Raw genomic sequence first — 16,029 nt, 5'->3', positions numbered from 1 at the left:
GGGGAATTAGGCACCTGACTCCTATGAATACACCTATATTAAAATGTCGCAACCAAGGAGTCTTCATCCTGAGCTGAGACACGCTCCTGAGCTCCTTCAGTAGCTGCCTAATGTGCAATGGATCTCCTACTTAAAGAGGTTAAGGGACTCACATGAGCATTTCACATTTTCACATCATTCCCAGTCAGACACACATGCCATGAAAATAACTTTCCAGTTATCTAGATCAAAGTGTCATAGAGAAAAAGGTAAATATAGAGAATACAATTATTCTAGTAATCATATATTCAGTCAAAACTAGAATTTTAAGTAATTTTGTTGTCAGAAATACAGGTGAAAGAGCTCTGTAATTCTTCAGACTCTTAAAAAAAGCTGTCGAACAGTGATATCAAATGTCTCCAAATCCACAGCAAATGTTCCTTTAGTTTAGTACTGATGTCTGACTCATTTGGCTGCAGTGAACCTCCTTTTCTAACCTCAAATGAAGCATACAATGTTTGGAGATGTAGTAAAGCAAACTATATTTCCCTGGAGCAGGCCTGTTAGAGACTGACAGATCATTTACTGAGGTTGTTCAGGACAAAGCACCATCTTTTAATGCCTGTTCATGTAGTAGGTAAATGACTAAAGAACCACAGCAATGTGAGAACAGACGTTCTACTATACTGTATTAATAGAAGTCCCAGTAAATAGTAGAGAAAGGATTAAAACTATCCTTGGATAGTTTTTTTTTTTTAAGATATAGGTAATTTTTTAAGATATAGGTAATTTAATTTTCTCTTTCTCTTTGGAGCTTTTGTTTCCTACTCAAGCCAACACTGTCCTTATGAATGTAAAGAATACTTCAGCAGCATCTTTATTTTATATCTGAGCATACCAGTGAAAGATTATTTGAAATACTTGTAGCACAGAATCTATTTCCTCTGATTAGCCATAGCCTGTTGCTGTAGGACAGCCACTGGACTAGAGGAGATCGTTGTACTGCAGTTTCTACAGATTCTTGGATCCTTTGAACAAGCTGTGATGAAAAATGTGAAATGCTTTAAATCTGTACTTGGAAAAAATATAGTACAAGATCTTAATCTGACATGCTACTCCCTGTCTGGTGTTGTCGTATCCCATGAAAAACAGTTCAGTGTTGTGGTTGAATTGGCATCAGCAGCTTCTCTCGAGAGAACAGCTTAATCAAATCTGAGGTCACTTCACAAACTGACTGCTGGAGAAGTGTTATAAATGATCTTTCAGAGATTTATGTGCTGGAAATGAAGAGGTTTTATATAGATTTAAGTTGAAAAAAACCCCTTTTTTGAAAAACAAATTAAAAAAAAAAAAACAACAAAAAAAAGAAAAATCCCATAAATCAAAACTTTTTGAGGGTTTAGATTTTCTATTCTATTTTCTATTTCTATTTTTTCAGGGTTTATTTTCATCTTTGGTTTATTTCATTTAGGGGATGGCAGCGCATAGCCATACGACATAAAAGTGTTACACACAAGTTACGGTGTCAGAAGAACTACATGACACAGTCGTCTGTTAAAACAGGGTATTAAACTGCATCAGATAGTGTCTCCCCATTCTGTGCACTATGCAAGCTCTCATTGTTTTAATTACCTCATCAACACTTCAATTTTATTTTTCACTTTTCTTGCATATGCAAACACCTGCAGAGTAATAAAGATAATTTTGCCAAATTTAGCTTAAATGACTTGAAAGTCCTATCTGCGTGATTTTGTCTCTAAATGGACATAGGCACTTTTAATAAACTGACCTACGATCTGTTTTCAACAGCGGACTTCTTTCCTTTCTAGAAGACCAGAAAATAACCACTGTACTGCTTGAATTCTTCATCAGTCTCAACATACAGTATATAGGACTGCCCCTGAGGCTGACAAGTGTCACACGGATACCATCAGTGGGTGAATTTCCACCAGCATCAGCTTTTCACCTCTTTCAAACCCAAGTAAATTACAGGCTATGAACTGTGGGACCTACCAGAGAAGATGGCATCTCCAATAAGAACTTGTTTATTACTGGGAAACTGTTTTCTGTAATACAAACCACGCCATCTTCCAAGTGACTTTCTCGGGTCTGGAAATCAGTTTTTTTCTTTGGGGGAAAAAAAAAAGAAAGAAAACCTACCAAAAACTTGACCGCAAGGAGAAGATCACTGTTACCTGTCTGTGCAGCCAGCCTTCACTTTCATCTTCATGTTTCTAAAACAAAATAAGATCATTAAATACCATGCTTTGTGTATTACATTTTACTTAGCAGTGCAGGAAGCAGTTGGATTGAGTCTGAAAAGTTGTGCAGAAGCACAAGAAAACTGCTTAAATATGTGTTTCGGGAGTATAACCCAGTGACTGCTCCCCTTGCCTTTCCTCTCTGATGAATACGCACACGCTCATTCAGGAAAGCATTTTACTCACACAGGCAAAACACATAAACACACAAGATACATGAATCCCCTAAGAAACAAAGCTTGTTAAGAAGAAAATAAAGGTTGAAATAAAAGTTGTTATTATAAGAAAAGATTCTGCCCTGTGCTTTGTGCACAGTGTTGCATCATCTTTTTTCAAGGGATAGATATATCAGAACACATTTCTACTGTGGAAACACCTATGCCAGTTTAAAAGATGGTATGTGCTAATACTTACACAGGCTATATCAATACATCACTCACATTAGTATGTCTATAAAAGGCGTTAACTAAAATGAAATTGTGTGTAGATGAGCATGAGCCATTTGTAATGTAATTAAATATATATAACGCCATTAAACTAGAATGCTGCAAAGATATTCAGGTTCCAAACTATTGATGTGTGTGTGCTTGTGCATGTATACAGTTATTTCAAGACAAATAGCCAGTCTGTTACACATACACACAGAGTGTGTGCAGGGACACATCGCTCCTGGCTTTTTACAATCATGTAAAAAAAAGAGAAGTAAATATTGCAAACATTGTTTGTATTACGTGTCTGCCTAAATAAATGTGTGCCAGCTGCTGGGTTGCAAGGTAAGAAAACCAAAATACTTTCTCCTCGCACAGGTTGTGAAAACCAGTAAAAAATAACCATTGGTCTCATCTCTCCTACCTTTGTGCAGACTCCCGTGGTGGCATCGCAGAGCGTCAGGATTGACACGTTCTGGGCCCTGTTCAGCCAGTTTACTGCCACCTTGGTGCTGGTTGCCCATTTCACCATGGTTATGTAGTAGTCCCTGCAAACAGACACACAGAAACCAAGTCACAATACTGACATCCTAATCAATCGCCACACGGCAGAGCAGTTGGAGGCTGCTGCAGGTAAGCGGTCCAGGAGAGATCTCTGGTTATTAAGAATGCTGTGTCTTGATGTCTCTGGGCTTCCTTTTGTGTGGATTTCAAACCCTAAAAATGCCATTTTTAGGGCTGTACAGGTGTTTTATCTGCCACTTCTGAAAGTCATTGTCAAAGAAGAGGTGAATGCTGAGATAAAGAATCTTTCAAGCTATTTCATCTTCCAAGAAGGACTGAAATGCTTGGAGCTACAAATTTATGCACAGGTAAAAAAGAAATTGCACACCATTTCCATTCTGAGCACACTAACTGGCTGGCTCAGACCTATCACTGCCAGTGGTTGGATTCTTTATGCTTCTGAAGACTTAATAGCATTTAATTATCCATACTGCACACCACAATATCCATGAGGGTTGTATTAAAATGAAAATAGCAAGAAGATAGAATTTAGAGAGAGGAGGGCTTCTACAAAGCAGATGCAGCTGATTCCCATAAAGACATCAGCAGGGACGTGACAGTTTGCATCGGCAAAACAACCATCCCACAATCCTTGTACCATCCTCTATTGCTGGACATATTCAGGTTGTGATAATACTTGGAGGAAATCACCAGTGTGGGCTGCACAGTCCTGTAATCAATATCTTGCCCAGGACGACACAGGAGAAGGTTTGTGTAATAGCGAGCAATGAAACCACTTTGGCTGGGCTGGAAAATGCAGGGTCACAAATAAATACAGTGATGGTCATTGTCTCAGAGCTGGGCTGCAGTGGTACTCACAGATGTCCACCTCTGCAGCAACTCAGGGCTTCACCAATTTATCTGTGGCATAAAACTCTGGCTGAGATGACAAAGCTGGTGATGTTATAATATACTGCTGATGTTATGATATACTGCTGTGCTACGTGGGCCAAAGACACCCTTAAATTAAAATATGACTTTTCACTGCATACAGTCTATAAAAAATTTATTAGTTCATTTGTTTGCTATAAAATATGTATAAGGAATTGTTGTTTTCATTGGAATTAATGTGCCGTGTCACTGGAGAGTACTTTGTGTTCTGGCAAGCGCTCCTGCATATACTGAAGAGAAAGGGCAAAAGCAACAAAGACCCGTTTGTCTAGCAAAATAACAAGTTGGAAATTGATTTTGTAGTTTTCAGTAATATTTAGTGCCTGAATTTGGCTGGGGAAAAGTAACAAAAGACCTCAATGATTGCATCCACTGCACTGGAAGGAAGAATACTTCCAGGTGAGACAACAGCAAACTGAGAATTTAGTGCCTGAAATAAAACTGTAATTTTACTCTTTATCAGAAACAGCATAGGCCCTAAGAGGAAAAAGAAACAACAAAGCAAAATTAAACTGTATAACCATCTCTTCTTTCTCTCCAAAATTAACTGAGCAGATTCAGTCTCCCCATAAAAGGAATGTGAATTTAGAACATGTTGTGGCTTGGAGCATTTTTTCCATAAATCCAATTTAAAGTTTGAACAACATACATTCACTTTTTACATTCCTCTTACTATTTGAACACAGGCACCACAGTTCTTTCTCAGAAACTTTAATTATTATTTTAGGCCAATATCTTCCCTACAACCCCAGAGATGGGCACGGAGTCTCAATTTCTCTTTGAAGCCTCTTTAAGCCATCAAGTCCACAGATATGGCAGCCAGCAGACAACTGCCGATACTTGTATAGTTATTTTTCCAGTCTTAGAGTAAAAAAACCTGACATTGGAGAAAATTTGGCAAAAATGCTCAGAATGAAAGATTTCTAAAAAAAGAAAATATTATCAAAATTGTACCTTTCCCCATGAAATGTGTTTCCCATCATCAGCTTTGCCTTTTTTTTTTTTTTTAACTGAAAAATATCCGAGTTCTGTGGAAGATTTCTGACTTTCTTTAATTCTGAAAGAAAAAAGACCCTGGCATATCTCCACCTTATTCTCAGCTTTATTAATTGTAATAAACCACTTTGCTCCACATAAAAAGAACACCAAGAAGCATCGTTCTGTCCATATATCATCTGTGTGAACAGATTGAGCACATTGAAATGCTTCCGATAGGACCACTCTGCTTGAAGATCCTTATCATCAGCTTCTTCTCCTTCTTTGAAACTGTCTTCTGTAACTAAGTGTACGTTACATTCCTCTTGTCTATTTTAATGAAATGTTATCATACTAATCCTCTCATTTCAGAAAACATATGCATAATGAAAATGCATCCCTAATGCTCTAGCAGCACTACTTATATCATGCCCTAGGGATGGAAATCACCATGGTTTTGATGAAATATACAGAGGCTAATTAATTAAGATATATTTTGCATCATTTTACAATATTGATTGCAACCAAATAAATTACAACCACCCATAACCATATATGACAAATTCATTAATAACACTTGAATCCTGAAGTCTCAAGTTATTACTATAATTAAAACATTTCTGAGTCTTTCTGTTTACAGATCATGCTAGCACCAGAAAAATGATATTGTCCAGGAGCCGTCGTTCTGATACTGTGATTGCAATACTGTGATGGGGATCCTCTGATTCTGAATGGCTGCCTGTTGTATACAAGTCTGAAGTTGTTTTTCTGAAAGGCAAGTGCAGCTATGCCCATTTGGTTTGGTGACAGGTCATATATATCTTTTGTTGCATGAATAGATTTGGAATACTTTATAATTATTCAGGGAAAACATGTTCTGAGGCTGACACTAACTTTCCCAGCAAAGAAAGGCAACTCCCACTGTGCATAATCCGACTGGTTTAGTATCCTCGCATCAGATGACTACACGGCCTATACACAGGCCCTATATATTTACTGTGCATAATGAAGATCATCCCTGCATTCTCCCCTGCCCTCCAAACTGCCTTGTTTCTTTAGTTTTGTGCTCTACTCTGTCTTTATTGTCACTGGAAACACAGATTGAGCAATTTAATTTAGTGATCATTAAAAAAACGTGAGCACACGTGTTGGTTGCATACTCCTACACAACAAGTGCTGAACCTAGGAAGGATAATCTTGCAGCATTACATTTGGAGGGGTCACTATGGATACTTTAGACACAGAAGCAGAATCTGACTTCTCTGGGCCTGCTATAAAGCTATTTCAAGTTTGAATTAAAGTTACTGAAACCTGGATTTGGATTCTAATTCTGAGCTTTGCAGGGAGGAGTGCCATGCATTAACTAAAGCTGTTTCTCTCCTGAACGACGTGATCTTCCTTTCAAGTGTTCACAGACCTATAAACGAAACTCAAGCTTTGACCACACATTGAAGTTCAACGTCAAACTTTTAAACTCTTTCTAAATGCAGACTTAAGCACTTAATTAGAAAAGGGTGTCAAAGCAGTTGGTTGAATTGTAGGCCAACTTCTAAAACACACTTGCCCTAGAAACAGCAATGAGCTTTTGCTCTTATATTTAGTGTGGATTTGGCAATGTATTTGCAGAATCTCCACCTGGTTTCATTCCTTTGTTTATGTCCTGAAGCAGTGAGCTTGTGTTTGCTGTGTTATAGAGCCGTCCTGTTCCTATTTCATGGTCTTTCACACAGGCTGCAGACAGTATCTCCTTTACAATTCCTGTGATTACGTGTGCAATTCATGTGTTCCTATGGATCTGGGGACATTCTGACAAATTCTCTAAAAATAACGCTACTCTGAAGTTAGCCTGGGCCACAGCGTTTTCAAGTAAAAAAAGAATAATGTTCTAAAAAAATACACATAAGAAGAAAAACAATTTGAAAAATTGTAAACAGATTTACACAAAATAAAACTCTTTAAGAGTGGCAGAGAAAGAACATCTTGAAAAAAGTCAATGTCTGATTAAAAACCCTGAGAGAAAGAGGGTCCAGCATCCCAGGGCTAGAAAGCACCTACCTCATTCTCTGGTCATCTGGTGGAGTCATTTCCAAGTCATGGGTAGGTCCATTCAGACCAATGACGTGCAAAGAAATAGTTGGATTTTCCATGCCAGCCTGGATTTTAAAATAAGAAAAAATTACCATATCTTATGCAACACAGAATGGTTTTCACTTATTTTATAATTCCCTTGAGTTATAAAATTAAATCCCATTGTATGAGGGTACAGACTGGACTGCCTTGGTGATTCACAGGAAAACTGCAATGACATGGCACAGAGGTATGGAGAGGTAGGTAGGCACAACCGAGGGGTAACTTTACTTAGGACACCTCTAGCCTTGGTAAAAGATACTACTTTTCATGGTGACTAGACATATTACTATTTTATGTATCTTTTAAGAAAAGGTTGTCTAACAGGATGATGGTAGACATGGTAAAATACTGATTTATTCTGTATTGTAGGAAAGGGCATCCCCCACCGAGTCACTGTTACTGTCCACAAAACCTGCATGTATGTGGATAATTCTCCTATTAAATTATGGCTCAATTTGGACCAACATGTGAGGTCTTAAGTTATCAGTGCATAAAGCGAGACACCCAGAAGAAATGACCACAGCACAGCACGCTTCAGTACTGCCTTATAGTAGAAAATCACAGCAATAAGAGCAGCAAGTGTATCAATACAGGTGGAGAGCTGTGCCGGTGCTGTGTGCCTGCTGCAATCAAGGAGACATTTGCTTTTAAGCCTTTTCTGTATTTCGCTGTGTTCTACGTAACACTCAGGCACAACATGTCTCCCAAACCAGACTATTTCCTCTGATATTAAGCCATCCTGGATATTCTAAGGAAACCCAAATACTACATTTTCCTTCTATATAAAAGAAAATGTATCTAGATGTAGAAATGCTGGTTCCAAACTCTCAGACACCAATAACTCCATTCCAGCACGGAAATACAAGTGCTTTTGTATTGGTAGAAAGCAAGAATTTAAAAATTTTATTATCATTGTATCTAGAATGACTGATGCTCAAATCAGAAAAGCGCTATTTTACAAATGCAACTAAAGAGTAATGAAGATCACAATTACTGGGGAACAGCTGATCTTCCCTTAGATCTGTTTATTTTTATTGCTTATGAATGTGCACCATTATACAGTCTTCTGTCTGAGACTACTGGAAAAAAAGTATTGTTTTTTGACAGAACAACAGGACTGTATAGTTTACCTTACCTTTGGATAATGATATGTTTTAACAGTAGGGTAAAGGGTGCCAGTGTATACAGGTATCTCCATGGTGGGGACTCTGGAGGCATTAATTGTTGCATATGCTAGCCTGGTGCCATCAGGAGACCACCAATGAGCAATATGAGTCTTCAAGATTTCCTCTAATCAAAAAAAAAGGAAAAAGGCTATCAGACATAAATTACCAGTTAGCAATAAATGAAACAGCGTAGATATGAAAATCCTAATCTAGTCACTGCACAGGGAGGATGCCACAATTAAAAATACTCGTTAAATTATGCTGTATACACAAATGAACACAATTTATAAGAATTACTCTGAATATATGGCTTATTAAGCATAATTAGCTTTCTCAAGCAACATCAAGTTATTAATGTTAGTACATAAATTCATGGCATCAGAAAAGGCCCTGCTACTCCTACTATGTGTCCTGAACATGGATATGTGAACATATAAAATATACATGCATGTGTTGGCAGAGCTTGGGTTCATATCTACCACATGGTCACACAGCCATAGCAGAGAACTGTGATGACTGAAATTCAGTTCTTCTCCATAAAGAGTTCACAAAGTCACACCAGATACATATAAATGGATTAAAACACTGTTTATAATTAGGTACAAGAGCTTCAGCTACAATTTAAATCTTCCTAAGGTCTGTTGCCAGTGGGAATAAACAAAAATATAAATTTTCTATAGGTTATGCAATGCTGGAACTTTGCATCACATCACAAGATATCAGGCTTTAGAGTCTGTGGCTTGAATACCATCTTGACTTTCATTCATATTTCATTTTTTAAGTCACTTTTGCAAAGCAATTATCAAAAACCAGGCAGAGTCAGTGACTGATCCTTTTTATCACTGAATTTTGGGATTACAGATTTTTTAGTGATTTGAATAATGTAGCTGCTGTTGAAAAGGTACTCAGAGAGATGTCAATATAAATACATCAGAGTTCAAATATGCAAGGAGAAAACAAGATTGTCATCATAACAAATTATTTTGAAGTTTGGCAGAACCTAATTATCATTAAACAAAAATTCAAAGAACTTCTAATTTTTAATACTTTTTCTTATAATTTACTATCCTTCACTGTAAAAATGACTTCAGCTTATAGATATCCAGAAAAGCTATCAAATTCACTCTTTGTCCAAAGTGTCTCCAGTTACTAACATTTGGAAGACACCAACTTGGCTTTTTAAACCTCCCATTTTGTGAAAGGCAATAATGTAATCCATTTTCATTAAGAGGCTTAATATCATATGAGTCACTCCTATTTAAACCATAGCAGAAGGACTTGCATATGCTGCCCAGATTGATGAGCAGGAAGACAGGTCTCATTACTTTAATGTGAGAATAAGAATTAAAGAGGCTGCAGAGTATTTCTAAGCCTTCATCACTGACGTCTTGCTACACAAGTCCAAGTAGTTCCAACGTCTCCTGTTACTGCTGGTCATTGCAAAAACAAATGAGGATTTTCAGAGTTTCAACCCATCATGTTTATACACCACACTATGATGACTCAACCAGAAGAGTAGAAATGCACTGAAGAGTGTTTTATTTATTAAAAAAAAATCTTGGATAGAGACAATAGACGGACCATTATCATAGAGCAAATGAATACCTTTGTTAATCCAGACTTGCATATGGCTTGAGATAAAACTCAAGGTAATGTTAGAAAAGGTGCAAGGGAAAATCACCATCAGCAGTTACACCTTCTACAAATAACAAAATTAATTAATCAATACTTAATGGAAATACCTAAGTGAGGTTTCAGAAAAATGTCTAGGAAGTTACAAATATTACATGGGAAAGCACATTTGGCAGATTTGCTTTGCTGCATTGTCCCGCCTGTTGTTGGTTGCTCATTAAAGACATAAATAAGAGCATAAAGGAAAGGAATAAAAATGCATGGCAGATGAATCCTTGACATTTTAACATTAATTAAGAATGACTTTAATCAGTAAACATTTTCTCCAAGATCTCAGACTTAATGAAGCAGTTCTGCTGAAAGTCACATGCCAAGAAAGGTTTTAGTGCAGGTTTTGTGGTCCTCTGTTAATAAGATTTAATTGTGTGAACCTTTGCCTTGAAACAAAGCCAGGACCTTGCCATTATTAAAGAGATCAGTTAGTTTTAGCAAACCAGAGAACATTCTTATTAAATACAAAATGCATTAATACCAGAAAGTTTCAGCTGAAAATAAAACCCAATTTGCAGACAACTTGTTCTTCGGTACATTTTAGTCTTTGTGCTTGCATTCACCACATTCTCAGAAATTCATCTGCATTCAGTACTCCTGGGTCTTTCTAAAGACAGTTCAGAACCCACTTCACATATATAAGAAACAAGTTTCTTAAATACCAAAGGCCCCCTCCACATATACCTCATGAGCTCCTAGCTCAGAGTATAAGGTAGTGATTGATTAAAACTTTTAGTCTCTTCCTCAAAGCTTGTAGTTGCTGGGTGCTACGTGCTGTAGGGATGATGTGAGCGAGCTGCAGTGATTTGTCACACTCAGTTGCTGGTGGCTCTTTGCTTCTTTCTCCACAGCTTTGCTTGCCAGCCATAGCACTGGGGTGTGCAAACCCTAAAAACAGTGACAGTGGAGCGTCCAGTTGCCGTAACTGAAGAAGGACTGAGATACTGACTGTTCAGGCTTGGTGACTGGGTTCAAGCACAATGTCTGGGGCAAGTCAATGCTTACTCCATGTTACCACATTCAATATTGAACCACTCTGAAACAGCTGGATGGCCTTGCTTAAAAACTGTGACTCTTTGGTGGGGACACATATTAGCCAGCTGGTAATCCAGGGGTATATTTATGTTGAAGGAGTGTTACAGTATGCGTATTTTAAGCCTTCTTCTAGCTGAATAAGAATCAATTGAATAATCATTTCAAAGCTGTGTGAAACAAAGTCATCTAAGTTAACAGACCCTCAGGAGGAGCGTTTAAAGTCCTAGGTCAGAGTATATTCAGTGACAACTAGGTATATATCAATTTTATAGACTTTAATATCACTGGATGAGAAAAACTGGAGGCAGCAACAGAGGTGTGATGAGAGGAATATTCTGAGCTGAATTAAAGGTTGCTGCATTCAGTGCAGTACGTAGGTGGCAGTCTTCGGTAGCAAGACCCGAATAGCATCCAGAGTTAATCAGGCTGTCCTCAGCAGCAATGCCATCGCTTCAAAAGACCATGTTTCCTGATGGATGCTTTTCTGCTCACCGTCAGGAAGCAGAAAGGAGAAGCCCCTTGCTGTGGTTCGCAGCTGCCAAGTAACAAGATGTGATGCATCTGGGTTTGGAAGCAGCATTTGACTGTGATACCATGAGGGTAATTCTTGGATGGATTGCACAGTGCTTCAGAGATTGGATGGGTATTTCTACTAGGCATGTTATCCAAAAGTAGCCCAGCACATGTATAAAAGGAAAGCAAAGGAAGAGTCTGCTTGTTTCAAACGGAGTTAATGCCAGCAGTACTTGCAAGAACAATGAAAGGGGAGACTTGTATCTTACTTCAGGGAACAAAGTTTTCAAGGAATCATAGGAAATAGGGCTGGAAGAGATTTTAAAAATTATCTGGCCCCTTCCTCCATGGACAACATCCACCCCAATCCTGTAAGAATCTTCACAAGTGGATTTTGCTATTCCTTCTGATATTCGTTTAGCACCTTTAGCAAAGGTTTGTCCATAGAAAGCAAACACTTAGTTTTCGTGTCCACTTTTGTATAAGCACTGAACAGTCCCACTGAAGTGGGTCCAGACCTCTGCCTTGCCCTATAGAGTCAATGCAGGGAAAAGCATCAGGACTTCACCTGCTGCAACCTCAGTGGCAACCAGCAGATTCTAGATAAAACCTGTCATATAGACCACATTTGAAAATCCACGTAGATGTTTTAAATTTGTGAACCATAATCTGCCATTGTGGTATTTCTATGGACCTTCCATGACAAATCCACTTCCCAGGCTTATGTAGAGTTCTAGACTGGGAGAGTTCCTCTCTGTTAATAAACACATGTAAATGCCATGGCCATGGGGGTTTCTTCATGTTTCTTCATACATTTCTAAAAATCTAACTAGTTCCGCAGCCTTTGTCCACCCTGAGTGAATTGTGCCTTTCCACTGAAGGTGGCAAAAATCTGGCTTCATAAACTCTTCACCAGTGACTGACAAGGAAATCCATTAATGGCTTAGACATTGTTTATAACTTGTAAAATAACTTGCAAGTGTGAGTTAAGAGAAGCAGAGATGTGTACAAGAAGACCAGGGTGCTTTGACAGACCAATCCTCTGACAGATACCATTGCAAGCCCTTTCTAATACCTCCAAAATTATGAATGAATTTCATGTCAGGATGAAAAACTGAGAACAAGGAATAAAGAAATAATTTTCAAGTGAAAAAAAATATATTTGTTTTTTCTGTCATCACAGTCAACAGAGGCATACAGCTGTATTAGCTGTATAATTTACCCACTGAGGCTATACATATTACAGGCATTAATACCTCAGTTCCCATATACAATGAAAGGAGCTGGAGACACCACCCTGACTGGTCACTTTCCTTTGGCTGTCTACTTACTTCTGCTCTGTGCAAGGTAGGATCCCAACGTTCCACAGCCATCCTCAAGATGTGCCCACCCCTCTGTGTCCACATTGCTACCCCTCATTGGGAGCACAGTGGTGATCATCCCAACACAGCCCCAATGGTGGTGGCACATAAAGCTCTTCCACAGGAGCCAACAAGTCAATGCAAGATTGGTCCTAAGAGCTTCTCAATCTTTAACTGATAATGTCTTCAAATAAGAATGCAGAGAAAAAAATATTACAACGAATGCACAAAAACTAACCTTTTCTCTTCCAAGAAAAAATGACTCATCCATTTGTACTGCAGATAAACAAAGAGATCTGGAGATCTGAATGATGTGTCCACCCTTGGTTAAAACCCCTCGTGTTATATAGATGAGCTGCAGTTAACAACCACAGTGTCATTAACTTCAAAAAAATCAATTCAATTTATAACAGCTGAGGAGGTGTCCTTGGAGACTAAGCAGAAAGGCTTTTTTTTACTGCATCTAGAAAGGCAGAGGCTTCCTGCATTTCAAGAGGTCAAAATAAGGGTGTAATGGGTAGAGGCACTTAAGAGGTTTTACCTATTAAATAAATAAATTTATTTTATACAATTACAATTCTCATTCCAGACATCACATTTTCTTTTTCAGGAAATCAGAGCAATATTATTAATGTTGTGGCCACAGAAGACAAAGACAGAAATTAAATAGTTTGATTCTCCTCTGAGTAGATACAAGTATATGTACACACACAAACGTATCTAGTTTTCTGTCAATTGACCCATTCATCACAGAATATCTTGATTTTTATGCAATGAGTTATATGAGTTGTTTGTTGTTCTTGGGGTTTTTTTTTTTTGTGTGTGTGTGTTTTTTTTTTTTTTTTTTTTTTTTTTTTTTTAAGGAGGAAACTTCCCTTTCTATGTTATTTATTACTGATATGGTAAAGTGCAGCAATTCCAGGAACTGTAATCAATGTGTTTTTTTGTGTGATATATTGTAAATGTTGCTCATATCATTAAGTATTTGGTGTGATGAAGACATTTTGTTGTTTTATTACAAATGTTAATGAAAAGGTATTTTAAACAAAATGAAATTAAAGCCTAACATAAAGGCCATGCCTTACATTAGGGAAGAAAGCTCAAAAGAATTTGTCAGTAGGAAGCATCAAAATAACATAAGAGGAAGAGAGATCAGAGAAGAGATAGGGGGTCTAGGAAAGGAGAAAAGAAAAGACTTCTGAGACAGTGAAACCCCAAGGGTTCTCATAGAAACATCAAATAAATACAAATGCTTATTTGACAGCTGCCATCTGTTTTCAAATCAATTACTACATCATCTCAAACCACCAACCACACGTCCAAATCGATTACTATTGTATAGTTTGAAAGCAAGTGTTTTTACATGGTTAGGGAAAACACATTGTTCATATCAGCCTTCACTGATGTGTTTCAGGGATGGCTTCAGAAGACCACCGTGACACCTCCTACACATACACAAGCAAATTTTTCTCTCAGTTGCTATAGTGCAAATCTACATCGACTTCCACTAAGCCATTGGAATAGGTATAAAATGGGTGTGAAAGTAGTTATGTACATATAAATAGTATAAAACTGTTTTATATTTCTATATCCAACCTACATTTTCCTGTGCTGATATCAGCAATAGCCTTGCAGCACTATTAATTTCAGTACAATTAATCCTCTTTCACAGTTGTCTCATTGAGTCAGGTGGAAAAAAAAAAACACCACGTAATTTTGCAGGGTCACTAAACAATTCAACAACCTTTTGTAGACAAAAAAGATATTTTTTGGCTGAGTCCAAACTCTAGGCTCAACCTGATGCCACAGTCCCTGTAAGCAGACAACAACCATTCTCAAGATGTTTTTGCCATTGTCCAAGAGATCCTTAAGAAAACCTGAGCTGCAAGGCCACCCAGTGACCCTTTGCTCATTCTTGAACACGTGGTCTCCCCTGTCACTGACAGGCAACAAGCTTATGAAGAACAAAGAATTACTTGCTTTTTCGGTGTTTTTGAGGACATGCTTTATAGAACATGTTTTAAATGTCAAATCCTTGTCCAAAAAGCTTACCACCTGATGGCATCAGCATTATACAGCCGTGGAGCTGAACAGACGCAGGCGAGGAGCTCCCATGTGTTCGGCAGCCATGAGAAGGTAGCAGCCCCTCATCTTGGGGAAATGAGCCCAGCCAGGAGATTTACACCTCCTCAAGCACAGGGAAGGTGTGGGCTGCAAATGTCATTAATTTCTCCTTAGTCATGCGGTTTAATTGCTTGAACAGTTCATTTTCTGCTCACAGAGCTTTGCAGCCCCCTTGCTCCTGTAGAACATTATGTTGAGGCAGTGGGTGAGGGTTTGGCCAGTGCTTTTTGCTTCCCTGTGCCCAGATGCTGAGAGCCTGGAAAGAAGCTGATTTCAGAGGGGTGGTTCATGCTGGGCTCTGAGGACAACCCCGTGTGTTCTGCACGGTCAACAAGGTCGCTTCTTAACTCCACATCTCTCAAGAGTTGCTATATGGCCCGAGCCAAGCCCAAGCTCAGCAAACCCCATCAAATCTGAAGGCAAATGAGCCTTGGTCCACTTTTGCTTCTGTGAGATGAAGGTGGCTTTGTGCAATAACATCACAAGCTGCCATGCTCCAGCAGAAGACATGTCACCTTTGGATGCATTTTGATACCTGGCAAGGACCCCTGAGGGAACAATACAGGGACAAAGAGCAAACAGTGTCCAGCTGAGCCAGGGTGTGCACATCAGCGGCAGCCTGGCCAAATCCTGACCACTCCAACACCAGCTCCTTATCCACAGTCCCAGCTACCAGCAATACCCACCACTGTTTCTCTGAGGACAATCTTTAGGACACTCCTCTCCAATGAGGAGGACTGAGATCATGTTAGGATGGATGTCAAGCTCCTGACAGACAGAAGGGACTTTCTGCAGCTACTGCTGGTTTAATACTTCCGGTTTTGGGGGGGTTTTGTTTTGTTTTGTTGTGGTTTTTTTCCTGGTCCGTTGTTCCTTATAATTTGTTGTGCTTCTGACAGTAAAAGATCCTGTAGTTGTT

At 38.6% G+C, this 16,029-nt stretch overlaps 1 protein-coding gene across 6 annotated transcripts in view; it reads right to left on the bottom strand.

Annotated features, from left to right (window-relative positions):
* DPP6 (dipeptidyl peptidase like 6) overlaps positions 1-16,029 on the bottom strand; it is a 558,611-nt gene that overhangs the window by 47,800 nt on the left and 494,782 nt on the right. For all 6 annotated transcript variants that reach the window (XM_065050444.1, XM_021285572.2, XM_065050443.1 and 3 more), the window contains exons 9-12: positions 8,364-8,518; positions 7,154-7,251; positions 3,093-3,216; positions 2,175-2,213 (exon numbers count right to left, since the gene is read on the bottom strand). In XM_065050444.1, coding sequence (XP_064906516.1) covers positions 2,175-2,213; positions 3,093-3,216; positions 7,154-7,251; positions 8,364-8,518 — 416 coding nt within the window. The remainder of the gene's footprint in view (positions 1-2,174; positions 2,214-3,092; positions 3,217-7,153; positions 7,252-8,363; positions 8,519-16,029) is intronic.

This window comes from Columba livia, chromosome 2, assembly GCF_036013475.1.
Source record: "Columba livia isolate bColLiv1 breed racing homer chromosome 2, bColLiv1.pat.W.v2, whole genome shotgun sequence".
Taxonomy (NCBI): Eukaryota; Metazoa; Chordata; class Aves; order Columbiformes; family Columbidae; genus Columba; species Columba livia.
The sequence above is the reverse complement of the archived record's forward strand: the minus strand, read 5'-3'. Positions and strand labels throughout refer to the sequence as shown.